Here is a 27203-nt window from a genome sequence, read left to right as displayed (position 1 = left end):
ATTTGATACTCACATAAACGTGTGATTCGTTAGTTTGTGGTGCTATTTCGAAGTAAATACGATCGACATCGAATTTTCTACGAGACAGCTCGCTTGTCTAGGAACCCCGCCTCCCCGGTGCGCCATTGCCGGGTCCCACCTGCCGTGCTACCGTCCCGGTTGGCACCGCAGCGGAAGTCAGGGGCTACAAGACCCATGACACGCGTCGTGATCTGCCGGCCAAGGCGAAAAAGGGCGAAAATTTAGACTTATTGCTTGATATTGAGTGTGCTTTGCCTGGGCGATTCTCGGTTTCGGTTTCTGGGGCTTGAAAACACGGATTACAAACGAGCCGAGGAACGGTTGCGAGCAAAGCGTTATCAGCACAGGTCAATGTGAGGCTTAGTTACCCACTGCGCAAGAAGCTCACTTAGTGGGTATTCAGGTCTTACAATCATTACGCGTGATCATATGTGGTTGTTGTATTTTCTATGACATGAGGACAAAAAGAATGTAAGACAATTCGTATACTATGTACATTGAAGAGGACAGAAACCGCGCTCGACTTCTCCATGTCTGGCCAAGTGACCCGAGGTTTTCAGAACAAACGGCTCCAAGGCTTCTAGTTGACATACTCAGCGCAAATGACATCGCCTCTGATGTCCATGATATCAGCAATGGTGACGTTAGGAACCAAGTTCTGGATGAAGAGGACGTGGTTGAGCGTTGTGACATTGCCATTATCACCATTGTAGTCCGTGAGCTCACTGCCGGGGGCAGAAAGGCCAGCCATGTCTAGGATCGACTGATCGGGAATATTCTGACCACTGATGTCGGTCAAACGCGCGGTCAAGTTGGCCTCCTGCCACTGCCACCACACGCGGTCCAAGTAAGCGTGGTGGAGGTAGAAGAGCGGGTCTCCGTTGCTCTCGATAGGGTCGCTCATCTGTTTAGCGCAAAGTAACGCGTTAGCAACTTTACCCGAAGTTCTATTTCGACGGCACCTGGGCAAGGGTGTGGGTGTTGTCTTACCAGGCCACCGACTGCGCCGTGTCCAGCGCCGTGAGGAGAGCCGTTGTAGCATTGCCATGCCTCATCATACGACGTTTTGTTGAAGCATTCAACAAGGTTGTCGCTGTTTGCTGTGTCAAGGTCGTCTTGGTTGAGCTTGCGTTGGAGGCAGTAGGTGTTGTTGCTGCTGGCGGTTTTCATGTGCAGAGTGAGGTTCGCAAAGGGTCCGTCGGCGATGCAGCCGTCATCTAAATCACGGTCAGACCCAATCAAAGTTGATAGACCCAATCGGCCGAGTCTCACCTCCTTGACCATCACCTCCAAATCCGTAGACAAGGTCGAAGATGGACGATTGATTGAGCGGGGCGGTCTTCAGATCAGTAAGCTCATCCCAGTATGGGTGGGCGCCGGTGTAGTTGCACTCGGTTTGCAGCAGCATCTCATGAGCACGGACGAAATACCGATGCCAGGGCAAGAAATGGCCCACGTAATGGATGTAGTTGCCCTGATAGATGTGGGTGTAGTGCAGTTCGTCCCAAAGGTTTCGAGCCCCTGCAACCCCCGCACGTGGGGGGCGACTCATTAGGCAGAGCTCAGCCTCGATGTAAGCTGACAAACAATTTGTCAATGGTTGATCATGAGCCAGAGTTTGCCCAGTAGACTTACAGGTCTTCTCATCGTTGGTGAGAGCGTTCCTTCAGAAGATTTCAGCATAAGCCGAGCTCTGTGGATGGTCAATGGGACACTCACCATGACTTTCTTTGATTCTGGGTACACGTCCCGTTGCGCTTTGTTAGGGGCCCAGCTGCAGCCGACGAGACTGCAAGGAGACCGAAGATGGTGGATTGAGCTAGTGAGATCTTCATGGCTTTCGAAAACGAGTGCGAAGATAAGAGAATGAGAAAGACAATGAGCGAAGGACAGTGGTTCGATGCGCAGAATTCAGAGTAGTAGAGGGTAACGACCGAACGATGATTGCAAAGCTTGGGACGATGAAGATCTTGTATGCTATTATATGTCTTCCGCGAGGACTTACCTCCTTTTCCATGATAGTACTTTTCAATACGCCCAGCCTTTGACAGGCAGGGGTTGAATGACTTCAGTTGTCAAAAGTGGCAACGTTACGGCGAGCCTCACCGGGACGTAATGGACCTCCCTACTGCGGAGACAACTTACGCAACCTCGCCAGGGGATTGATGTTCCACAAGGCTAGCATGCTCAGTTTAGCTTAGGCTTAGAAGATGGGGCGATGCGGCTTTCAGTTGAGCGTACGAATATGAACAACATGTTGGTCGGAAAATTTGCCAGTCTCGGAAAACTTACCTGTTCTGCTAAAGCTTCCTCCTTACTTCTCTCATCACTCGATGATGGTTTTTTTCCAACAAATATCTACAAAAGGGCATTCCCGTCCTTTTGGTTTCAATGAAAACTTTGAAAAGTGTAGGGAGCTCACAAAAACAGTGCAAGCAAAAAGGGGTGTGCCAAGGGGCTGCCAGGGGAACTCGGCAGACGTGCAGTAAAGGCGGCGCGGTTCGCAGATAGTGACCTATGTGGATACCCAAGGAGCAGGGATCAATGCTCGCAGCAAAAGGGTCGCCATGACGGTAATATTGAGGCTCATTGGACGATCACGTCTCCCAGGGGTGCTTATAGCCAAGAAGGTCTCTCCGCACTTGACAAGGCTGTTTATAATCTGCTACTCTTAGTCATTGAATCTCCTGAGGACTAACGCGCGTTCTATACCTATACGAATGCAGCAAGCCTCTGCTCTTGCACAGACCGCCCTATACGGAATACCACTCCATAGCTACCTTACTGGTGCATCTAGTTCACCGTGCTACCTTCAGGTCACAGTTCCACTGACGGGGATGAGAGTCAGGAGAAAAATGATTTGAACATCGCAAGTCCTTGTGATATGCATAATTGGCTCTATTTCCGGACGCAAAATAATGTTCGTGGGGAGGGGTCAGTGACTGACGGCCCATCTTCTTTACGACGTCAATTATCTGAACATGCTCAGTGCGTACAGCCCGATGGCTGAGTGAAGTGATAGTAACGGTGATAAGGCTTCTGTTGAAGCTGAGATAGCATGGAACGCGTAATCTGTCTTATGCCGCAAGGCTCTAGCTGTGGTATCGCACAGTATCGTGATACTGGCGGCAAGGCGATGTCTTCATGGAGTACGTCAACTCTTGTCAGGAGGCTCCGATCAACTGCATAGTCACATCAATGGTGATGCAATGCGCGGCATCGCCTTTGCCGGCATGGCGCGTATGTGAGGGACAGCATACGTAGGCTCAACTATTTCCGGACTGCCCGAAGCTGTGGAGGCACTCAGAATGGATCATGGGAGATCTGCCACTTGGCGGGTTGATACATTACTCGAGGCCGTAATGTGAGTCTTCTTAGGCATTGATAGGTATAAAAGACATCAGCCAGACGTTTGATCGGAAATTCTCTTCACCACCATCAACACTTCATCATCACCACCACTCGTTCTCAACTACAACACCCGCCTTTGAGTCAATCGTTTAGCACTCCTCAACATGAAGTTCATTGCTGCCTTTTCATCTCTGCTGGCTCTTGCCAACGGCCTGGCGATCAAGCGCCAGTCTTGCTCCAACCCATCCACTCGTGTTGAATGGCGTGATCTTTCCGACGACCAGAAGTCCTCCTACATTGAGGCTGTCAAGTGTCTCAAAGACACCCCGTCCCGTCTGTCCTCGGACTCGGGCTCGGCCAGTCTGTACGATGACTTTGCGAATGTCCATAGACAATTGGACTCTGAGAGTGAGTGAGAAACTTTCTGTATGAGAGTTGGGGCTAACCAGTTGACCAGTTCACTTCGTTTCTTCATTCCTTCCCTGGCACAGATGGTTCCTTTGGCTCTACGAGCAAGCTCTGCAGAATGACTGCAACTACGACAGCACCGTCCCATACTGGGACTGGTCTCTCGACTACGCCAACGGCGCTTCCTCCCCCGTCTTCGACGCCGATACCGGGCTTGGTGGTGATGGAGACGAGTCGACCCATTGCATTGCATCTGGACCGTTCGTAGATTTCAATGTCTCGACCCCTGACAATCACTGCCTTCAGCGCGAGTTCGACATGTCTGTGCTTGAACAATACAACTCGCCGTCTGAAGTGAATACCACTCTCGAGTATTCTTCATACTCTGCGTTCCGCCCTGGCATTGAGAGCGGGCTCCACAGAGGCGGACATGCTGCCATAGCTGGAGACATGGCCAACAACTATTCCCCCAATGGTGAGTAAAACCTCATCTACTACTTGAAGAAGATTGCAACTAATTTGAAAACATCAAGATCCCGTTTTCTTCCTGCACCATGGAGCCATTGACCGAGTTTGGTGGGAGTGGCAGTCTGCCAACAGCAGCAGACTCACTGAGTACAGTGGCAACAGATACCAGAACGATTCCTCTGTTGAGGGTTCTCTCTCGGATGTCTTGTCTATGGTTGAAGGCTGGGTCGACTCTGTTCCCACCGTTGAAGATGTCATGTCGATTCAGAACGACATCTTCTGCTACACCTACTAGACGACCAGGCATGGCTGTCTCCAACTATCGATGCCCAATCTCACAGCTCGGCACGTCAGCATCTGGTTAAAGGTCACTCGGTCAGACATAGAGATCCGTCGGATTTCTACTTGTTTGAACACCAACTGTTGTTTCACTGAGTCACCCAGCAACTGTTCTTCATGTCATTACATACACTCGTTTACAAACAACAACAGTCCTCCTTTTCACGTTATAAATAGTACCTCAGCCATAGCAATGAAAGTTTTGATGCTTCCTCTCATTAAGATTTAGACTGGAACAAGAGTTTCTGGAACTTCCGCTTTGATGTCGATAACTGTCTGATGGGGTGTCGAAAATGAGGTTGCTTGCCTCTGCCGTTTTCAAATCTAGTGCGTGAGAGTTTGTCGTTTCCGTTCTCGTCGTCCACCCTGCCACTCCCGCTAAGGTACCACATTTCCCCGGTTGCGTTCTAGCTTCACGCCACATCCGTGGAGGAGGGTCGAAGAGGGTCGCACCTTTTGACCACGGGAATTGAAAGTTCAAGCTTAACATTGTTTTTTTTCAATTCCGGAATACTATTGGTCTCTATCCGCGGCTCGGGGGTCAAGCCCCGCTGATAGTGTGTGGAGAAAATCACGTTAATCGCTACCCCGCCCAAATTTGCGCGGCGCGAATCTCAATCCATACCTCCAGCGATCTGTTTCGTGATCAAGAGTCGTTGTCGCCGGGAGAGATCCCCGACAATATCACACCATGCCTCCAGTTGGACTGAAGAGTGTCTACCAACAGTATAAAAGAGACACCAACATCGTCGCGTCATGGCTGGCTACAACCGCAAAAACATGTGGGTATCATGAGGACCTGCTCTCTGAGGTTGCCGCTGGAGGCGAAGCCTCGGCCTCCGCCCAGACCAGCTCAACCAGCCAGTCGAAGAGCAAAGGCGGCAAGAATTCGAAGGGCAAAAAGAAGATGAAGAAGTCCGGGAAAGCCGTCGACAGTGGTGAACAAAGTGGCCCGAAGAAATACACCGTTGCCGTTGCGGAGTACATTCCGCTGGCCCAATTCATATCCACCTCGAAGAGTGAAAAGGCTAAAGTGCCCGGAGTGTTCGCAATAGCCATTAATCGGGTCATCCGGCTGCGGAAGGAGTTCAGTTCGAAGCTGGCTGGCATCAAGAACAAACGAAACCCAGAGTCCGACATGAGCCACAATTATTTCATCGGCATTCTCGAGCAGGTTCGCGACGTTCTTCGACCGCTCATGACTCCAGAAGCCAAGTCTGTCGAGACAAATCTCTCCAACAAATTCGAAGGGTTGTCCGTGGATGAGCCCTCTCAGGACTTCCTCGACGCTCCCGACATTGAAAAACCGAAGGTTGTTTACGAGGCCGAAGATACTATGTCTGACACGGACGCCTTGTTCATCCTGGACCTCCTATGGAAGGATCTCATCAATGTTCGGGGTGCGACCAAAGCCATGTGGATAAACTATAACGAAGGGTCCGATGCGGACTTGACGGCTGTGGCAGTTGCCTCCAACACCGGGTTCGACTTGGCACGTCATATGATTGACGACGTTTTCCCGGTACTCGAGGCGCAAAAGAATGGTTTCTACGGTGCGCTGAAGAATAAGCATTATATGCTTTGCGACCTGATCGTATCTTGGTCTCTGACGCCTGGAAACACCGACGCACCAGAGCTTGGCCTCAGAATTGATGACAGCGTGGACGACTTGTTCTACATTGGCGGCAGGGAGAGCTTTTTGAACACGCTCAGTATCCTCAGCGAGGTACTACCGGGGTTGCAATCAAATAAGAAACCCATTGAGCCTGTTAACCTCGACAATATGAAGGATGTCATGGCTCGGAAGGGGGTCCCGAAGTTCGACCGCGACCGCGACATTCTCAAGCATGTGTTTGAGGATCTCGCATTCGTTGACGACCATCTTGGAAAGAAAGATCCATCCGGGTTGATAGAATGGCCACATGTCATCGAAGACAACCTACTGCGCGGCCTAAGGGAAGCTCGTCAAACTGGGAAGATACCCTTCTACCTGGCCTTCGCGTCACAGGTGCTGCTTGATATTCACCACTATCTCGGCAAAAAGATCTCCAAGCCGAAAGACGAGATGCTAGATATCATGCAAAAGTTGTGTGATTAGTTCAGCGAGTATTATCGGGTGCTCACTACTTTGGACGTGTTCGAAGAATTCGACGAGTATGATCACGTGGCCACAGGCTGTCTAGAACTACAAGAGGATCCCATTTACATGGCCAAGCTGGCTTTGCAGAAGAAGAAAAAGCTTGGAAGCGCGGCCAAACCAGAGAAACATGGCTTTTGGAAAAGACATCCCATCGCATGTGGCCTGCTTCTTTACGCGTACCGGATCACCATGTAGCGCACAGGCATTCATTCCGCGAACGTTTCCCGATCAATTCTCTGCGCCATGCATCTGTATAACGCTGTGCAGGCTGAAGGGCAACTTCAACAGCCTTGGCCTGATCTAGAAGCAGCCATGGCTCTACTCGGGCCCTCTCAATTCTTTATCGGGGGCAAAGTCCCGAGAGAGATGAAAGAGTATTCCAAGAGTCTCATGATGCAGCTGGGCGTGTCGGCCACGAGCTTCATGGATCCTTCCAAGCGACGAGGCAAAACTCGGACCAAGGTCTTTCAAGATGTATACCACCGTTTGATCCAACTCAACACCCCGACTTGGATGGCGTTCTATGACAGATACGTCGCCGACTACGGACGAACGGGACCAGGAGCCTGGAGACTTGAGGATGTCTATGAGATCATCCCCGAGCGTTTCCACTTCCCTGCAGAGGAGGATTCGAAGACGCCAGAAAAGCCAAAGGAAACCAAGGCCAACGGCAAAGCTGCCAGGAAGCCGGTACATCCCGAGGCTATGGACCCTGCCAGCGTGATCATCGACCTTTCCAACGCACTGGAATATGAGGCCTACCAAGTGTCCTTCCCTTTCTTTGTTCTTCATGCTCAAGCATTCTGGGTGTTACACGATCTCAGAGAAGACATCAGGCCGTTCGTCGAGATGTTATCGGACCAGTGGCCAACGAGCTCCGCAAGCCTGCCATGCCCTGCCACGTTGTAGAAATCTTGTAGGCATGCAAAAATCACCCGGACCCGGCCCGAGCTCTGTTCATGTTGAGGCTTTCCGCGGACCATCTTGAGCGCGTGCTGACTGCGGGGCTGGGGCCGGGCCAGTTTTGGGGTCCTCCCATCCCAGGTGTGACGTGGCGGGAAGAAGGCGCGACCTGTACGAGAGGCGAGGCGGCCCTCATGCATTTCCAAAGGCTTGGGTATGATCTTCCTTGGAAAGCAGAACCCACTTTTGAGGAGGAAGAGGAGGAGGAAGATGAAGATGATTGGGTCATCAAATTTCGTTGATAACATGGAGCGAGTTTTGACCTCAAGGAAAGCAAAGTGTGGATAAGAAGTCTATGTTCAAGTAAACTAATAACTACCTGGCTTATAAAATCTGTATCGTCCGGATCCAACCTCCTCAGTAGTCGAATTACCCCCCGGCAAAGTGACTTCAGCTCTTGCGTTTGGAGGAACCTCGATTTCCATGTGGAAACCACGCTTGTCATCAATCTCCCACATCACACGTACTGCACCGTAAGGGCTGATAAATCTTGAGCTGGCGCTTGTTATGTTCCCCCCAGGCACCGGAGAAATTCGAATCTTTTTCCATCCGGGTTCGGCAGGAGCCACCCCCCCGATGTTCTCATGTATCCAGTTAGATACGGAACCAAATGCGTAATGATTGAAACTGGTCATAGCTCCGGGGTTGACTGATCCGTCGGCTAGCATACTGTCCCATCGCTCCCATGTCGTTGTTCCGTTCATGACGACTTGATAGAGCCAAGATGGCACCTGGGTTTGCAGTAACATGCGGTAAAAGTCTTCAAATGCTCCATTCCTTGATAAGGCTGGGCCTAAGGATGAAGTCCCCGCAAAACCTGTCCCCACAAGATAGTTATTTTCGGCGACTAGGCTCTTCAAAGTGCTGACGGCACTGCTGTGCTGTTCTTCGTTGAAGATTCCGAAGTCGAGACCAAGCGCGTACGCAGTCTGCGTCCGATTGGGCATAGTGCCATTCGACATCCAAGTCTCCCGAAAGCTTTGGATGAGCTCCAGGCATTGTGTCTTGTATGCCTCGGCCTTATCGCCGAGTCCCAATGCCGTCGATATAATGCTTATCAGCTCCGTCATTTTGATCAAGTATGCGTCCGCCACCAAATACTTGTTGGTAGTCGCTCTCTCGGGATTGCTAGCTGGGGCCTTGGGATCCAGCCAGTCTCCGAATTGGTAAGAGTTCTTTGCCCAGAGTCCTTGAGAGTCTCGAGGAATTCCCTCATCCATCCATGCTTGGGATTGGTTGTATTGCTCTCGCAGCATTCCGAGGTCGCCGTATGCTTGGTAGAGGTTGAAAGGCCCAGCAACGGCAACATCGCCCCACAACGCTGAGGGCCTCGAAGGATTCCACGTTTTGGTGTCTATCTCCGGTGGAATAACCGGGACGAAAAATGGGACGTACATGGTGTCCTGTCTCTGCATCTCAGACCAGATGTCTCGGTGCCACCCTCTCCAGAAGCCGGAAGTGTCGAAAAGGTAGTTGGCTGTTGGTGCAAAGGCATGAGCATCACCAGTCCAGCCGAGACGCTCGTCTCTTTGGGGACAATCGGTCGGAATGCCGAAGAAATTCCCCTTGGTGGACCAGACGACGTTCTCGTGGAACTGATTCAATAGCACATTAGAGCACTTGAACCAGCCCGTGCGCTCCATGTCGCTGTGAACGACAACTGCCTGGATGGTGTGTTCATCAAGAGGAACTTCTGCAGGCCATCCATCTACTTGAACGTATCTGAAGCCATGATACGTAAACCGAGGCTCCCAGGTCCGGGTCTGATTGACATTGCCGTCAAGAATCAGAGTATCGGTAGCTTTGACGCGTCTAAGCGGTCGAAGGGCGAGCTCACCGTTTTCCAAGACTTCGGCGTGGTGGAGGGTGATGTTTGTCGTCTTCGAGAATGCGGGTCCTTTGACTGACAACTTGACCCATCCTGCCAGGTTTTGTCCAAAATCCACCAAGGTCTTTCCAGAAGGCGACGAAAACACCTGCTTGGGAGAGATGTTCTGCACCTTTCTGATTGGTGGCCCATCCAAAGGCATAAGCTTGCCCTTCAAATGAGAGAGTTCCTTCGTTGCCAGCCAGTTGCTGCCATTGAAATGTCCAGTTGACCAGCCGCGGATCTTGCCCTCAAGCCGCACGTCATAGATCTCACCGTTGTAAATCTCTGAACTGGCCAGGGGCCCTTCGCTAGCCTGCCAGCTATCATCGGTGGCCACTTTCAAGTTGGTTCCGTCTGCAAGCGTTACGACAAGCAGAGACAGGACGCCCAGAGTGTCACCATAATTGTTGCGGTAGTTCCCCGCAGCGGTCAGAATGCCAGAGAACCAGCCTTCGCCAACCAGTACACCGATGCCATTCTGGCCTGGCTTCAGAAGGTCGGTCACATCGTAGGTGTTGTAGACGTGGCGGAAGTTGTACGAAGTCCATCCCGGTGCCATGACATGATCACCAACGCGCCTTCCGTTGATTTCAGCTTCGTAAAGACCAAGAGCAGTGATGTAGAGTCGCGCGGACTTGATCTTGGATCTAGTTGCGTTGCTGAGACTGAATGACTTTCGGAAGTAGATTGGTCTCTTGGGTCCGTCGACCTCAGTCTCTCGATCGGCAGAGATGGGAACCGCGCTAGACCAATCGTTCTGGGTCAAGAGGCCGGTTTCGACGGTAACCCAATCAGACCACGGAGTTGACGAATTTCCTACACCACCGAAGGCTTGCACTCGAACAGTAGCCCTTTCGGCTGATGCGAGGGGCGGCTGTGGCCACGGCACAAAGAGAGAGTCAGAGGACTCAAAGCCGTAAATGCTGGATGAACCCTGGCGTTTGACCTCGATCTGGTACGCATTCTGAGTCCAGTTTTGCTCTAGGCCATCGAAGCGCCAGGAGATACGTGGCTTGTCTTCCCCAATTCCAAGTGCGATGGGATGGTGTTCAAAAGAGACTTTGGAGATCGAGACCGTCATGATTGATCGTAGCAAGCGAGAGAACGTGGCTGAGCCATGAGGTAATCTTCTTTTAATTACATTGTTTGTTGTTGTATCTACTTATGTGCCTCAAAGGGAACCGTCTTTCGAGAAGCTTCACGCATGTCTTAACAAAATCTCTCGCGAGATTTCTGACGAGTGAGAATGACCCTGTCGGTTTATCTCGACGCGAGGTTTGCGGATTGGTGATCAATTCGTCTCCTAATCCCCCGTGTACCGCTGTAGTTCGGCCGACATTATCACACATTCGGAATCTCAGACTCTCAATGGAGTGCACGGGTTGAGTTGCATTCAGGCTAATATCCTTCGCAAGTCCCTTTTGGCAGTCATATTCTTGGCTCGGAGTCCCACGCCACCGGACTACTCCGTGTGGGGGAGCGTGGAGTGCCGCTTGCCCAGTTTACCGACCGCAAGTCCCAGTGTGTCGACGTACTTCAAGCCATTTTGGCAAATTGTGGCGGCTTATCTATTTTGAGATGCTACTGGGTTTCTCGGCTCCTCGTTCTAAACTTTGTTGCTTTCCAGCTACTATAATGATGCATGGGATGAGCTTAGGCGTAGGGTGAGTAGGCGGGAACATGAGAACACAACCTCATTCCGCTACTTCACAATTTGCTGTCTCGTAAGGGGCTGAGAAGCCTATTCCATGATCTAGCTCGGGTATAGTTGATATCTATTAGGTATTTCAGGAGGCCAATGTCTTGCAAATATCGCTCGCTATATGCCAAGAATCCTGCTCAGCCAATGTGAGAATCGCACTGATTTCTGGTCAACCAGGCGCCAATGGACATCCCCTAGCCAAAAACATAACACCATTGTAATGACAAAAAGTGAACCCCATGACGCGATCAGGCTATACCCGGCTTCTGTCATCTCGAGTTTGAGACCGTAAGTAAGAAAGTTCTTGCCACAGCCCCAATGAACCAGATAGAGACTGTAACTGATCTCTCCCAGATATAATACCAGTTTGGTATTAAGAAGACGCTGTAAAGGAGGCAGGTTTTCCAATACTACCACCAGAGCCACAGCACATGTAGCTTGGAAGAAAGTTTGGGGTCCGAAGCCATACGTGTCGAACTCGATAAACCACGAATATCCAGGTGCTGCGAAGGCGTTACCATGCATCGGCCAGCAGCCCAAAAAGATAATAGGCACAAGCAGCAGCCATGATGTGACGGTAGTGATCTTACGTGCCATTATCGGTAAGCCTGGCATCTTTGCCCGCAAATGTCGAAAATCGGCGATGAGCATGCCTGCGAGAAAGAGGCAGGAGTACGAGTTTCGTAGGTAGAAGAAGTAGTTCAGGAGTAGGACGGTAAATGACATCCGCACTATGGGCGCCATTTTGAGAAAGGCCAAACAGGATAGGAACACAAGTAACGATCCTTGATACTCGGCCACCAAAGTCCAGCCCTGAGGCATGACTGTGTTGGCTGAGCCGGAGGTGATGATAGTTATTAATGTCCACCACATGTAGTGCAGATGGCCCCAGAGACCGAGGGCGACAGGCTCCATAGGCTCAAAGCTGTTGAGAGCGTAGAATGCGTTAAAAGGAATTAAGGCAGTCGAGATCGCGATAATAGGTATGGTAGGGAGGAAGAGCCGGAACGGACGGCGAAAAATGCTAGACGGGAAAGAACTGATGGCAGTGGCGCCTTGTCCCGCATGGGACTTTTTCAGTGGTCCGTATGTAAGAGCAAATCCGCTGATGACGAAGAAGACCGATACCATAAATACTCCGCTATGTATGAGGCGAACGAACGGCAGCTGGATAAAATAGCGATTTTCATAGTCTTCACCCCAGGCGTGATGAACGATCGAGTACTGGTGAACTCAATTGTAAGTCAACTTTCGAAAATCAGGTGTTCACACTCATGGCGATCGTTGGTGCTTGATCCAACAAAAGCAGAGGTGCTCGTAGTCACTTACATCTCCGTCTATAGTATGCTGAAGTACAACAATGAGCGATGCGAGGCCGCGAAGACCATTCAAATACGATGTACTGTTGGGGGCTGGGATATTCGAGTCTGCCGTGCCGCGGCCGAACGCGCGGGCGACATACGATGGTACCATCAACCAGAACAGGCGCTGTGGGCTGACGGGGCGCCATCCGATTGAGGCTCTCGAGAGGGGCGGTGATCTCTCCGTTTCGTCAAGCGGCAGTTCGGTAGGTGAGTACATGTCGTCGCCTTCGAGTAAGCTGTAATGCGATTTGAGAGACCAGGCTCCGGAAAACCATCCTCGTATCCTGTCGAGCGGCTCTTTGAAAGGAACGTGGATCGCCCCCGCGTCTTCAAGCTTTTCCATCTTCGTCGGGTGAGAGAGAGTGTTGGCGAAAGTAACGATCGACTGGAAATTCTTGCGGGCCAATTCTTAAATGTGTCCAGCACTGAAACGTTGGTGGAGAACTCAAGATGAGATGTGAGGCGAGACTTAAAGTATAACAACCAATGAATGTTTTTGCACTTGGTCGACATAGGTAGCTGGAATTTATACTTTCCGCCGGCGACATTCTGAGGGAGAAACGGATGACAGCGGTTGCTGAAACCCCCACCCTGGGCATTATGAGGCCTGTGAGCAGTTTCGCATCCTGAAGACGGCACAATACCAAGCAATCGGGCTGGCAATGATTGAACTATCTGAGAACTCTAAATCCACGCGGTCTCGTCAGCTGCGGTCATAACTTCATCGTATTTATTGGACATCATGTCTAGCGACTCAAAGTCTAGCCCCCTTTCTAGACTATTGAGGCTGTAGTTCTCTTTCATGTAATGCGCCAGATGGTCATGTTAACGAACAAAATCATCGTATTCTACCATGACAAACGACGTAAGATCGTAAAGTACTGGGTGCTGGTGAAGCTAAGGTCCTGCCATGCCCGGGACCCCAGGAAATAGAGGCCATCAACGAGTACTGCCCAGTCAGTAATCCGATACCCTTTGTTGTAATCCTGATCATAAGAGCAGCGGACTAGCTGTGGATAGTACACATTGAGCCCTAGGAACAGTCCCATCCCACCGGTTCATCCTAGGATTCAGTGTAGGGGGCAATTCGCTATTTCTGGGATCAACGAATGAGAGCATCCCGGATTGCGCGACCTCAGAGCGGTAGGTGATCCGGCCACATCTGAACAGCAGGTTGACATAGTCAACGGTGACTTTATTCGAGGTCTTATAGCCTGATAGCCAGCAGAAGTAGAATTCTCACTACTAATAAAATAGGTACCACTTGTGTTCAGTACATTTAAACCCAATTTACCCGATTTCAACACTAATAATACAACAACATGATAGGATTCTCTCCATTATTCCACAAACGTGTTTGGTATGACTGAATATATGGTTAATCCACCGTGTTTCTACTTACTTCTTATTTCCTCTTCACATAGCAATTGTCGGCGTCGTATAAGCGGTGTCCTCTGAAAGCCCACCGCCTCTACGTGCCTGTTGGTATCATAATAGCTACAACTGATTTGATTGCAATGTGGAATTGCCGTGTGAGGATCCTTGGCAAGCACTGACCCAGCCTAATAACAGACGAACAGCCGTTCCGGAGTCCTCTGCATCCAAATCACGGTGCGCAAATACACTTGAACCGTGGTTGACATGAACGTTACCACTGATCGGGATCGTTTGAATCTATGTAGACATGGGTAGCGACGGAGACCTAAGCTAGATCATTGTGACTGTAGCTACTGAAGTTTCTCGTGATTACGTCGCCGAGCGCCGAGTGATTTCCATGTGCCTTGTATCGGAAACAGAATTCAAGCTTGTGGTATAAGACAATAATTGTCTATCGGCGAGAATATCGTGGATGCATCACTGTAAGAGAAAACAATGACCTCAAGTTCACAGCCGAATGGAAGGTATTGCCACCAGACCTGACCGTCTAAGACATCTTCCAGACCACCGAAAGCCGCACTTTGCGTCCAGTCATCGTCTCTGTTCTGTCATATGCTGCCCTGGCATATGAACGCGTTTTCAGGGAACACCAGGATCTTCTCTGTGTTACCAAGTCAATATTCGAGAAACGCGATAACCTCCTGCTCAAATGACAATGTTTCCTCACCGACGGAGTGTTCCATCATGTGGCGCGCTGGTTTCACCAATTCAGCACACCTTCCAATACCGGTTCGTCCCTGTCTTGCAGAAATTTGCCGTCAAGCCTCCCCGTTTGATGTCTAAGATGCGATCAATCAAGATTCGTATCCCCCTCTCTTGGCAACTCCCAAGCCCCTTCGGCGGCGGCAGCCCGCATGAGCTGGTGTAACACCGAGTCAGTCGTCTCTGTTCCTTCCCGTCAAACATTATCGCGCGCACGCGCTGTGCTAAGCTTATTTCCCAACCTTACGAATGAAGATCCGGAACGCCGCGTTGATCGCAAACAAGGTTGCAGGGTAGTTGCTTGAGATAACAAAAGTTCCGACCGGCCGAAAATCGCATCACGTCGTAAACTGCGACACTGTGTCTCTGAGGAGTCTATCTCTCAGCTCGTCCAAGTAATTCCGTCATGGTTTCAGTGCAAGCATTAACCCTCTATCGGCCACATGTGAAATGCACATGATCCCCGTCGTTCCAGCGAAACTCCGAAATAGGGAGGCCCTTTTCGACCCCCACAGCAGTTGAGAAAATCGCAATAACGGTTGCCCAGAATACTGGAGCAATCAGGGCACACAAGATCCCGGCAGGCGAGAGCCTCTCTCCGAAACCCCACCAGCAGATGGACCATCATGCTTTCTTTCCGTCCCCTCAGAACGACTGGTTTTTGCCAATAAGCAACGTTGGTTGGCCAGACGGAGAAGTGAGACATGTTGATCGCATATCGGGTCAATTCCTTGGCGGCGTCTCCAGCGTGGCGAATCAGCTGCGTCAAAACCCCTGAAACAAGCCATTCTTGGATCTCATGGATGCCATCCCATATCCGGATTGGTTCGTCCCAGCGTGGGCGACCCGCTGGCTCGTGCTTAATTCTGAATGGATATACCGTCGTTGAATGTTTCCCATTGGGCGGTTTGCCTGCACGATGAAGGGGTTTGAGACTGAGGTTTGCTGGGCAAAGGCGCAGCAGCGTCAGCTCTGTTGGCTGTCAACGAGCGAGCCAAACATTGTTGCCTCCAGCCACCATTCGCTCTCGATTGTTCGTTCTCATTTCTCTCAACATTTGACTGTGGTGCCCTGATCCGCAAAAAAGCACTGCCGTGTCAAGGAGGTGGCAGCCCGAAGACCCCCGGCGCGGTGATCGACATGGAAGCGGAGCCCTCCAACCCTCTTTTCACCCACCACAACACATCACTTTCAACGGGGCCAACGCAACAGTGCATGGATCCCGCCCAGCGGCAGCGCAAGCAAGCCGCAGCTGGCAGCCCGTCGAACGGGTGGCTGTCTCGACTTGAGGCTCTCTCGGCGGCCGTGGTTGGTCCCCGGTAGTTCTGGCCTTGGTTTCCTTTAATTCAAACATCGGCTCCAGCAGCGGGGCCCGCGGTTTAATCCATGACCCCATCTCCGTCCAACAGGAGACGCGGAGCCGCGAGCCGTCAGCGAAATCTTGATCTGCCCACCTGCCAGACTTGGACAAACAGCGGGTTTGATGATGGACCAGAAGGGGAACCGTGAAAATCCACGACACACTAAGAAAAGAACTGGCTCCGGGACGCTCTGATGTTCGCTTGGCTAGATGCATGATCATGCAGGAGTATAAGACTCTGACGGTCTGCCGCATGTTGAGGACGTTGATGGAACCACCCAGGCTTCGACACCCATCGAACCACAAAGGCCAAACTCCCATCCAGCGCACATCTCACATTCTTTTTCAACAGACACCTTTCCGCTCTCTACGATCTTGATCTTAAATCTCATTCCTTTCCCTCTCTTCCACTCTTTATCCCAAGTCCTTCTTTTGCTTTTTCCGCGTGTGTGCTGTGTGGGTTTTGACTAAGCGCCAAGATGCACTTCCCAACGCTCCTCGCCCTCCTCCCCCTGACGGCCCTCGCGGCCCCGTCCGCCCGCCGCGCCCAGCCCGCGCCCCTCATCAAGCCCCGAGGCATGAACGTCAAGCTTGTTGCCGACAAGTACATCGTCCGCCTCAAGCCCGAGGCTGAGGCCGGTGCGATGGCGACTGCCATGTCGGCCTTCGCCGCCGAGGCCGACCACGTTTACAACTTCGCCAACAACCTCCGCGGATTCGCGTCGACGCTGAACGCGTCTGAGATTGAGACTCTGCAGAACGACCCCAGCATCGACTTCATCGAGCAGGATGCCATCATGTCGATCAGCGCCACCCAGACCAACGCCCCATGGGGAATTGCCAGACTCTCGAGCTCTTCGCCTGGAGGAACGACGTACAGCTACGACGACAGCGCTGGTGAGGGTACTTGCGCTTACATTATTGACACCGGCATCGATGTCGAGCACCCCGTACGTACCCAGCTCGAACATATGCCATGTCCATGAATCTTGGGCTAACCAATGAAATCAGGAGTTCGAGGGCCGCGCAACCTTCCTCGCAAACTACGCCGACAACGACGACTCCGACGGTCAGGGCCACGGCACCCACGTCGCCGGCACCATTGGCTCCCGCACCTACGGCGTCGCCAAGAAGACCAAGCTCTTCGCAGTCAAGGTCCTCGACCAGAACGGAGAGGGCACCAACTCCGCCGTCATCGCCGGCATGGACTTCGTTGCCGCCGACGCCGCGGGCCAGCAGGGCTGCGAGAAGGGCGTCGTCGTGAACATGTCTCTCGGCGGCCAGTCCTCCAACGCCGTCAACCAGGCCGCCGCCGCCATCGTCAAGGCCGGCCACTTCCTCGCCGCCGCCGCCGGCAACGAGGCCGCGGACGCGAGCACCTCGTCCCCCGGCTCCGAGGAGAGCGTCTGCACCGTCGGCGCGACCACCGAGACCGACACCCTCGCCGAGTACTCCAACTTTGGCGCCTCCGTCGACATCCTCGCGCCCGGCACCGACATCCTGAGCACCTGGCCCAACGGCCGCACCAGGACCATCTCCGGTACCTCCATGGCCTCCCCCCACATTGCTGGCTTGGCCGCGTACTTCCTCGGCCTCGGCTCCGCGCCCACGAGCCCCGTCGAGCTGTGCAGCTACATTGCCGAGACCGCGCTGGACGGCGCTGTTGGACAAGTCCCCCGCACGACTGTGAACAAGCTCGCGAACAACGGGTTTGCCAGCAACGGCACGGCCAAGGCTGTGAACGGCAGCAGGGTGATTGCGAGGCAGGTGAACAAGAAGTTCAACCTCCGCCACGCGCTCTCCAAGACTACGCTCCTGTAGATGAAGTGTGGTAGTGTATCTGGGATTTAGAAGAAGCCTTTCACTTGTGGCGCTGGAGTAATTTCCTGGTCAAGGGCGGGAGCGTCTGGTGCTGGATGAGGCGGTAGCCGGCTTGGGGTCTCGGGAAGGGTCCGGCCTGTGATTATTTTTCAACTATTTCTATGTACATTAGATTTCAATATGTGTTTGAGAAACGTACAGATGAGTGTGAACATACCATAAGAGATAAGCTCACTGAAACTATGAGGTCTGCCTAGAAACTCGATGATGTCGTCGTAGGAGCTAAGATGGGAGGATCGCGTTCTGGTCATCAAAAGCATGTACACATGGATTTCTACACAGGTATCCTAAATCACGAGCTCAATACCGAATTGGCCGCCTGTTGGCCTGCTATCCTTCCATAAACCACGCACTCCAGCAGTGATGATCCTCCAAGCCTGTTGTCGCCGTGGATGCCACCAGTGATCTCACCTGCTGCCCAAAGACCTTCGATGGCAGTGTTGTTCTCGCGCAGCACCTGGGCCTTCATGTTGAATGAAGCACCGCCCATGGTGAAGTGGGTAATCGGCGTTACCCGGCCGACGCAAACTTCCTTTTCGCGGTTGCCCTCCCCGGCTTTCAGCCTCCACCGACCGAACGTCCGCCGGCCGAACGCCGTGTCCGTTCCGGAGGCTACCAGGGCCGAGTACTCGTCAACAGCCTTGATAATTTCCGGGCTAAGATCCTTGACCTTCTTCTTCTCCATCAAGCCCTTCCAGAGGTAGAAGCCCAGATGTCCCTCGGCTACCTCAATCGCACCAGGGTCCATAAGCAGAGTCACGTCCCACTGCCTCGTCTCGCTGTTTTCCTTTGGTGGCACCGCCATGATGGCCTTGCTGACATGCTCTCTCGTCTCCATCTCGTTGACGAATCTCTCGCCCTTGTCTGAGAGAAGGATGCCGCCTTCGCCGCGGAGGACCTCGGCTGCGAGGAACTTGTACTGCGCCTCTGGGTCCTTGGGGTCGACGAAGCCAGTGGGGTGTATTTATACGCTATCCATGTCGACAAACTCTGCGCCGACGGCTTCGAGGATGCCGTGCGAAGCAGGCCGGGCCTCGTTTGTTGATGGGAGACCCGCAAGGTCTGGACGGTACTTAGCTAAGAGACCGTTTGCGTCACCCGCGAAACCTCCGACGGCGAAGACGACGGCTCCTTCGAGGTCATGTTGCTCTCCGTCCTGGGTATACTGGACGCCCTTGACGACTCCGTCTACGACCTTTAGTGACGTGACCTCGGCAGAGTTCTTGAGTTGAAACTCGGGGTTCTCGCCAAGCTTCTTCAATAGAGTCGTCACGATGGCCGCTCCAGGAGGGGTCTTGCCCGCTCCGCGGTGCGTTCTTGCCATGGAGTGTCCTCCCAAAGGTGCAACGACACTCAAGTCGACACCGATGTCGTCAACAAGCCAATCCACTGCCCCCCCGGAGCTCTTTGTCAATAAATCAACAAGCTTCGGCCGATCAACGACTCCTTTGGCCTCCTTGAAACGCACGCCGCCAGATTTGATCGTGTCGTCATAGAACAGGTCATCCTTCCTCAAACCAAGGGCCTTCTGGAACCGCGTCCCAGCACCGTTGATGCCGGAGGATGCTTTCATGCTGTTGCCGCCTGGCTTGGGCGCGCGGTCGAGCATCTGCACGGAGGCGCCGGCCTTGAGAGCCTCGTGGGCGGCAGACAGACCGGCTAGGCCGGATCCGACGACGATGACGGGCTTGTGGGATGCCATTCTGAATGTGGATGAAAAGCGCGATGTTTGATGCGTAAAGGTGTTTATTGCGTTTGTTAGTGGGCGGTGGTATGTCATTCCCAGTATGCCTGCGATGATGCCGAAGATGAGGGTGAGGACGAAGCGCCGGATGGGTCGGATGAACATTTCCGCTGGAGAGCGTCAGGTTAGAGATGGCGACTGTGTTTGGCGTGAGATATATAGTGAGGTGTCATGGCCATGAACTCCCGGGTACAGTGGATATTTCGGGAGCTGGTCAGGCGATTCTGGGAGTCGTACGATGGGCCGATGGGAGCGGGAGACGTGTCGAGGTGGCACGATTCCATTCCCAGGTGGGGCTCGGTGAAGTGGAATGCTGGACCTAAGGGCTCGGTCAGTGCGGGTGAGTGTCGGTGAACACCCGAAATTATTTGACGGAAGGAACGCCCCCAGGGAGCTCTTGCCTCGCCGAATGGAAGGTGGCAATACAGTCATTCCTTCTTGAGAAACAAAACTACGCAAATTCAACGTCAATCTTCTCCGGTTACATCCACACCATCAATCGTCAACCGTCAACCATCACAACCTGCGACTCCATTCCTCCATCTCGACATCTACGAGGTCCTCTTTCACCGCCCCATCATCGTGGCAAGGTCTCCAAGGTGCCTCATTCTTCTCAATCTCTTGCAGAGGCCATACCAGCATGCTATGGTAGGCTTCCCCGATGCTGCTTGCGACTGTACTAATGATCATCTCAGGCCAACCTCGAAGCCACCAAGCACGCTCTATATCGATGCCTTTCAAGCAGACAGCCCAATGAGCCATCAACACCAAAGCCAGAGGGTCTTTCGCTGTCACAAGCTCGATATACGTGGATGGTACCATGCCAAGCCACATACACGCGACATTGTACGACCCTCGCGCAGCAGCTACCCTTCGAAATGCGACCTGCAACTTCTCCCCGGCCTGCAACAGTATGTCGCGCCTTATGACCTCGGCATGATCCAGACTGCGGACAACCAGTAGGACATTTTCGACCGATTGCTCTGCGTCGAACCACGGTAGCTCGTTGGTGAGGGACGTGAATACCGTCTTCCGAATTTGCAGCGCTGGGCTGCCTTCTCCGACGCGAAGGCCCCTGCATCCCATTCGAAAGAGAGCAACCACCCCCTGAAAGAGATTGGCGATCCTCGACAGCGCTTCAACTTGATCCTCCACACCGAGGACGCCGGTGTCCATCACCGGCAGTGCAAACTCGCAAGCCACCAGCAGACCTGCGGCCGCCATTCCGGACTCGCAGCTCGAGGGCGTCAGGGACGAAGAAAGTGCAGGCCGGAAGAGCTCCAGGGTCGAGGCCTTATACTTCAATGCTGTCAAAACGTGCGGAGCCGAGCCATTTCCGAACGCCACGGAGTAGACGGATGCGAGATGGGTCGCCGCGAAGGCTAAGACAACCTGATTAACGTACGCCTCGGTCAATACGTGTCGGGTCACAGCTTGGCGAAATGCTGGCACGATGTCCCACTTGTCGACCGAGCCAAACGACAAGAACGCCAGATGGCCAAAGTAGTGGTGGAGTAATAGCTGCTCGGTCAGATCTGAGCTGGGTAACCCCGTGGCCCCGAACCTCGGAAGCGACCGGTGGATGCCGCCAATTTCGGTCTTGGAGGTGTCCTGCCGCTCTCCCTCGGCCGACGACAAGCTCCCGGCTCGGACTATGAGACGTGCATCGCCGGCTGGTCGCCGCTCAAATGCATCACACGGGGCGAGCAAATGGCGGTACGTGCATGTCCGACCTTTCTTGCGGCAACGCCCACAACATGGCTGACCTTCGTCACACTACAGGCCCGTCAGCTATGCCCAATCAAATCTTCGGGACAATTACCTTTACTCTCCCCGTCTTGCACTGGGTGCAGCCATGGTGGGAGTTGGAGTGCCCTCGTCTAGAAGGCATGATGGTCTCAAGTATCGCCTTTGGGCCAACGCGTCAAATCCGCATCTCTGCTATGAAGGATCAAGATGAAGATTGTCGTGAAAACATACATACGCCACTGTTGCCGAACAAAGGGGCTGAATCCTTCCAGAACACCTTATCGACGCCACGTCTTTGACAGGGCGACCAATTCCTTCGGACATAGGCGATGTTGCTTCCCCCATAGCACTTGGCCGCTCCAACCTTCTGTTCCGGCATCACGTCTTGGTAGGCGCTACAGCACAGAATGTGTGACCGGTTTGAATCCGAGACTCCAAGTCAGGCGAGTTGAATACGGGATCGCGAAAAAGGGCAAAGGTGGTCTTACGAAGTTTGTGCACCTGGAAGGATACGGCGCGGTACTTGTAATGACTGACGGGAATTTGCGGCACACATCATCGGTCAAGGTGCCAGAGTGGTTAATGGGCTGCCCTGCTATCGGTTCTTCTGATATCAGCTTAGGCAGTGGCTTCGGTCGCGCAGGTTCGAATCCTGTCCTTGACGCACGGCTTTTTTGGCCCCGTCACGCATTTCGTTCTCTCGTTTGATGCTCACGAAAAACATTATACGATCGCGAGCAAAAGATTTTTGATTCCGCGACGGGCGAATATACTCTTTTGGGGTTCTTGCATCTGGAACAGCCCGTCCTCTTCGGTTCGTCCGGAAGGAACACGATTCGGAGTCAAATGGCCAATATTGGGAGCAGGTCCAATTCGGGAGAATAGCTGGCGAGGCAACCACGCAACTAATAGTCTCGCTCACTCAAGGCCTGCATACCTGCACTCCCATTGGACATTGTGGAAGGATTTGAAAACTTATACAGATGGCCCAGCAGAAACCGTACAGCTCAAGGGTTCAAGAGATGCAACTAAAATGAAGCACACCGAGAATCCAAAAGTTCTTACAGCGGCATAGCAGGCGATCTTCATTTCCTGTCGCAGAGGCCATAGGCCCTGTACGACAGGCAGCCCAGGCCTGGTTCACAGCGCGTGCGTCGGATTCAAATGGAAATAACACTGGCAAATTGGCTGTCAGCAGGCCAGCCGTGAGGGGCGCATCAGCGCTACGAAACATTGCAAGCTCACCCTAGGGAACCAAACTTTGCCATACAAACCGTCTACAAACCACCATGTGCTGTCGCAACGCCGCCAGCCTGCAGGACGCCCATGGATAGTTCAAACTCTGGCTGATGCCGAGTTATCCGGTGGTGATCGTTTGCGCCTCCCTTCTTGGCATCGACTCCCGCCCCTAGACCTGCAGCCAGCAACGGATAAATACGCCTGCTGGAAAAGAGTCCAGGATTCCAGAAGTCGTCTGCTCACTGGGCAGATATGAAGTGGTAGGGGGTCAGAAAACGGACCGTATGCCCGGACAAGGCATCCCGGAGCAAGTAGACAATCGGGCGACGGCTGCGCATCGCGTCTCACAAGCTCTCGTCCTATTATCAGACGGCAATGGCATCGAGCCTTAATGGTCCCCTAACAACGAGTTCATCCGCCTCGGTAACCTTCAGTTTGTCGCAGAAAAGGAGCCCTGCCCGGAACGACGCCAGCAATGGCTCCTCAACAGCAACAAAAGGTTGAGCATTCGCCCTCAACGATATATGCTCAAGTGGAACGATTCTTACCCAAGAGGGAGGCTGTTCGGAGAAATGGAAGCTGCTTGGTTGCTTGGCTTCCCTCTCAATGGTGTCGTGCAGGGCCCTGCAGCCAGCGGTGCCGCCCTAACACGCCACAAAACGGGCGGCTGCAATGGGCGACCCGCTGCACAACGTGTCCCGAGCCCTGTAGCCCTTGGCAATACGACGCCAAAGTGTGTGCTTTCAGGGGACTTTCGCGGAATTTTGCTGGCCAGTTCAGGGTTTGTCCGTTGCGATTGCGGCCTTGGCTGATCGGGAGGGGGGGGGGGGGGGGTGAATGAGCGGCCACGGTAGGCCCTTGGCATCTCGGACTGCTGACCTGCGCCGTTTTCTCTCTGGAGACTTCGGCTTTCGCTCGAGCCTCAATCATTGGCATCGCGGGCCAAGGGACTAGGCATCGATGATCTATCCGTCAAAACCCGTGTCACCACGGCTTGTTCGGCTCGACGATTAATGAAGAGCCGGACAAAGAAGGAAGGGCACGGATTTCTCCCATCGACCAAGTTCAAACCGCCGTCTGTCCAACGATGGCGACACGGGGTCGAGACATGTGGTGGTCAAAGGCGGGCAATCATTCAAAACGCTCCTCTTTCAGAACATGGTTGGTCGAAGTGATGTTCAGCGTTTAGTTACATACGCATCATGCTGGCCTGCCCCGCTGTCATTACCAACTCAATCTGTCTGCCATTTGGAATTGAGACACGGGTTCAGTCCAGTTCGCTCGCGCTGGCTAGCGATCTTGCCGCCTTCCTTTCCGCCGTCACTCAGTAAGGCATCTGCTAAGACGTGCAGCCCGTCTCTTGCTAAAGTCACTAGCGACAATTGCCCGGCAGCCCAAGATCAAATAGCCAGTCCGACAGATTTGCCAGCCGGTCGTAGCGCCGGCAACAATAATTCGCTGATGTTCAGAGCGGCCACCTGTGATGTCGCTCAGTGGGCCGATCATCCCACGGTGTCGGCGAAAAGGGGCAGTGATGGGCGGTCTGGCGTGATGTCAGCGCTCCCGAACTGGAACAGCATCTCACCTCGGCGGTGCGTGATACAATCAACCTGGCGCGGCGTTCGTCCGAACAGGAGACTCCCAGAAAACCGAGGCAGCGGCCTGATTTGAAGCAATCGCAAAGCTGGCATCGATTCTAGGCAGTGAAGTCGCGCCAGAACCCTCTGCTGCGCAGTTTTCATCGCAGAATTGGCCCGCTGACTTTCAGGTGGCTGTTGAGGTCTGGTGGGCCGGAGCTAGCTGTGAGCTCAGCAGCCATTGATCAGTGATCACCAACGTAAATGATGAACAATGGCGGCATCGGCCAGGCAGGAACTGATACGCTACGGACCAAAGGGAACGGAGACTCCAGCGTGGAGACAGGCTACGTCGTCGCCGGCTTTCCAACACCGTGACGCTGGTGCAGTCTGGGGAAATAAACTTGACCGTGACCACGAGATCCGGGGAAAGGCAGACAAGCCCACACGCAGCGCTAGATATCCATGACATGGAACACCCCAAGCCAGGTTCTAGAGCGAGCTGGGAGCTCATTCTGAAGTTCGTCCGGCCTGGCGCCATCATCGGACCACAAGCCGGACAGCGACGGCTGCCCCGTTACTTGCATAGATCGCGGCAGCCAGGCGTGTTGCAGCCACTGAAGCTTTCCCCGCACTCGACCGCCATGTGGTGTTTGGTTCGCTCCTTTTGAAGAGGTCGATATCGGGCTTGATCTTCACGGTCACGCTTGGTTGGCAGTGTCATCATGACGCTTTGGTGGCCCTTGGCCTTTCAGCGATGGCGTCAATTCTACGGGGTGTGAGGAAACATGGGATAGATGGAAGCCTTTGAGACGAGTTCTTGAACAATATCGAAAGGCTGGCATTCGCCCCAACTGACAGTAGCTGACCTCATGGATGGAATTGGAGCACGCGTAACGACATGGAATTCACCTTCCAATGAGACGAAACAACATACGTTCTTGGCCTCGCGGAGCGTTTGGGATAATGCTAGTCGACCCCAGATTCCCCGCAGCTTCCGCGCAATGACACGAGCCGACTTTCGAACAGCTACCGCCAGCATGACCAGATGACAGATGTATCGTGACAACACCTACCCCAGGCTAGCCGGCGGATCTCTTCCAGCGGGCTGGAAACGTTGAAACGTGGGATGTAATGCGGGATCGAGAGAGTGGTGATGCGTTCCCACCGTATATACTCATGTGGAGTAGGAGCCTCTGCATGTAAACCGATTGCGGGCCAACCATAACAGGACAACTCTTCAGTTCAACGCTTCATCTTTCTACAATGCCTCCAAAACGGTGCTTCAAAAGAGGTTTACAAGTTTATTCCGTCGTCAGAAGCCGACTACCGACTAAAGGCGACCGACCCTGAACCACAGCCAAGACGGGGAAGAGCCGTGGCCACAGCTGGCCTGTCCGTTTTGCGCACCGCCGTCGAGATAGGTACCTTGCCTCGTTTGAACTCGACAGCAAGAATATTTCCGTGACACACAGTAATATCAATCCCAGGATCGAATGCGACCTCGACTACCATCCAGGGTCCAATGAGGAGCACGAGTGTGAAAGAGGGACGATTTGGAACGGAATTGAGGGAGACCAGGCGTCAAAGGAGGAAAAGGCACCTTACTGAAAGCATCTTGGCGGCACAGACAGCATCGACTCAATTCCGCTGTGGTAGCATTGCTCAGCATCCACCCACTCATCCGGTCGCGCAGCAATCTGCTATCAACACCCCCTCCCTCATCTTGGGGGCCCTGAGCTTGGGGCTCAAAAAGATATTTGCCCCGTCACGCATTGCAATCTTCCACGGGTAAAATGCCCAGAACATGCGCCTGTGGGTGAGGAAGGCTTGACGTGGAGGAGGCACACTTCATCGCGCTCGCTCACTTGGGATTATGTGGTACAGCAAGCAGCAATTAAGCTCCACTCGCGATACTCTGCGGTCCTCACTGAAGACCGTCAACATCTACATGCACTCGGCGATAGCGGATATTCAATAACGATTTGCATCGACCACCCCGATATGTGCTAGTTGCAGGCGGCGAACGAGGAGCGACGCCTGAGCGAAAATTGGAGAAGTCTGCTGTGGACGGAAAAGGTGGGAATGACATCAGCTCGTGGACTGATTTTCCCCAATGACCCGAGGCTGTGTTTCTCTTGGCTGGCTTCCCGTCCTCCAGCTTTTGGAGAGCCCTTCGTCCAGGCCGCTGGAATTCGCGCTGTTGGTTGCCCGAAGCTGCCGCCACGAGGACGACAATTGCTTGGTGTTTTTGTCTCGGATGCCGACAATGGGTCTCGGTCCAAGTCTTCAACAGATTGAACCAAACGAGGTCCAGCTCACCCAGCATGGGTCGGCCCCTCACTACAAGCATTTGGGGCTAGGATGCTGCGAAAAGTACATGCCGAAATGGCTAATGGGATGGGAGCCTCTTTTCTCCTCACAGAGGCTGCACATCACTACCCTCTCGGTAGTTTGGCCTCCGTTTCGTCTGAAAGACGGGAGATATCTGGTTGGCTCACGTTTTCAATAGTGTACCTGCTTTGCTTACCTTCATCCCATGCTCTGACGAACAGCACTGTAATCAATGGGATGAGGAGGCGGCGGAGGAAGACAGAGGCAAAAGACAGGGAGGAAACCGGATCCCACTTCGCACCACTGCGGGCTTTTCGATGTCATTTACAATGGGCTTCCTAGACCAGGGCCAAGGCGGTCTCCGACGAGGAGTCTGTGGTCACTCCACCATGCACCCATCCAATTCACCACCACCACCCGACATTGCACCCAAAATAATGAATCTTAAACGGAGCCTCCGTTTAACCCATTCCCAATTCGACCCCCGGTTCGGCCGTCTCTGGGCTTTAAAGATCGGCCCTTGACCAGACGGCTCGCCTTAGTCTGCATCACAA

At 53.2% G+C, this 27203-nt stretch overlaps 9 protein-coding genes across 9 annotated transcripts; 5 read left to right on the top strand and 4 right to left on the bottom strand.

Annotated features, from left to right (window-relative positions):
- Window positions 1–601: 601 nt before the first annotated feature.
- Window positions 602–1856, bottom strand: ustQ-2 (Tyrosinase ustQ; the record flags this gene model as incomplete). The annotated part of the gene is made up of 5 exons (XM_032030882.1): window positions 602–925; window positions 1012–1238; window positions 1294–1599; window positions 1657–1685; window positions 1741–1856. 5 exons carry the CDS (start codon window positions 1854–1856, stop codon window positions 602–604), a joined length of 1002 nt encoding a protein of 333 aa, XP_031889891.1.
- A 1680-nt stretch (window positions 1857–3536) lies between these two features.
- ustQ-1 (Tyrosinase ustQ) lies at window positions 3537–4543 on the top strand (the record flags this gene model as incomplete). The annotated part of the gene is made up of 3 exons (XM_032030881.1): window positions 3537–3780; window positions 3830–4255; window positions 4314–4543. The coding sequence occupies 3 exons, from the start codon at window positions 3537–3539 to the stop codon at window positions 4541–4543; spliced, it is 900 nt and encodes a 299-aa protein (XP_031889884.1).
- Window positions 4544–5278: 735 nt separating this feature from the next.
- Window positions 5279–6685, top strand: CGGC5_v012070 (uncharacterized protein; the record flags this gene model as incomplete). Its single annotated transcript, XM_032030880.1, has 1 exon — window positions 5279–6685. One exon carries the CDS (start codon window positions 5279–5281, stop codon window positions 6683–6685), a length of 1407 nt encoding a protein of 468 aa, XP_031889885.1.
- A 354-nt stretch (window positions 6686–7039) lies between these two features.
- CGGC5_v012069 (uncharacterized protein) lies at window positions 7040–7636 on the top strand (the record flags this gene model as incomplete). Its single annotated transcript, XM_032030879.1, has 1 exon — window positions 7040–7636. One exon carries the CDS (start codon window positions 7040–7042, stop codon window positions 7634–7636), a length of 597 nt encoding a protein of 198 aa, XP_031889882.1.
- A 362-nt stretch (window positions 7637–7998) lies between these two features.
- CGGC5_v012068 (uncharacterized protein) lies at window positions 7999–10641 on the bottom strand (the record flags this gene model as incomplete). Its single annotated transcript, XM_032030878.1, has 1 exon — window positions 7999–10641. The coding sequence occupies one exon, from the start codon at window positions 10639–10641 to the stop codon at window positions 7999–8001; it is 2643 nt and encodes an 880-aa protein (XP_031889883.1).
- Window positions 10642–16604: 5963 nt separating this feature from the next.
- Window positions 16605–17946, top strand: PR1 (Cuticle-degrading protease; the record flags this gene model as incomplete). The annotated part of the gene is made up of 2 exons (XM_032030877.1): window positions 16605–17075; window positions 17137–17946. The coding sequence occupies 2 exons, from the start codon at window positions 16605–16607 to the stop codon at window positions 17944–17946; spliced, it is 1281 nt and encodes a 426-aa protein (XP_031889888.1).
- A 142-nt stretch (window positions 17947–18088) lies between these two features.
- Window positions 18089–19708, bottom strand: FRD1 (Fumarate reductase 1; the record flags this gene model as incomplete). Its single annotated transcript, XM_032030876.2, has 4 exons — window positions 18089–18105; window positions 18164–18249; window positions 18360–18925; window positions 18977–19708. 4 exons carry the CDS (start codon window positions 19706–19708, stop codon window positions 18089–18091), a joined length of 1401 nt encoding a protein of 466 aa, XP_031889889.2.
- A 682-nt stretch (window positions 19709–20390) lies between these two features.
- CGGC5_v012065 (uncharacterized protein) lies at window positions 20391–20861 on the top strand (the record flags this gene model as incomplete). The annotated part of the gene is made up of 3 exons (XM_066152639.1): window positions 20391–20398; window positions 20446–20661; window positions 20714–20861. 3 exons carry the CDS (start codon window positions 20391–20393, stop codon window positions 20859–20861), a joined length of 372 nt encoding a protein of 123 aa, XP_066008012.1.
- A 183-nt stretch (window positions 20862–21044) lies between these two features.
- On the bottom strand, window positions 21045–21878 carry CGGC5_v012064 (uncharacterized protein; the record flags this gene model as incomplete). The annotated part of the gene is made up of 5 exons (XM_066152638.1): window positions 21045–21057; window positions 21156–21402; window positions 21517–21526; window positions 21573–21659; window positions 21731–21823. 5 exons carry the CDS (start codon window positions 21821–21823, stop codon window positions 21045–21047), a joined length of 450 nt encoding a protein of 149 aa, XP_066007868.1.
- Window positions 21879–27203: the final 5325 nt, after the last annotated feature.

Source organism: Colletotrichum fructicola (assembly GCF_000319635.2).
Source record: "Colletotrichum fructicola Nara gc5 chromosome Unknown KSG_Nara_v1_contig07, whole genome shotgun sequence".
NCBI classification, from domain to species: Eukaryota; Fungi; Ascomycota; class Sordariomycetes; order Glomerellales; family Glomerellaceae; genus Colletotrichum; species Colletotrichum fructicola.
Note: the sequence above shows the minus strand (reverse complement) of the source record. Positions and strands in the feature narration are given on the sequence as shown.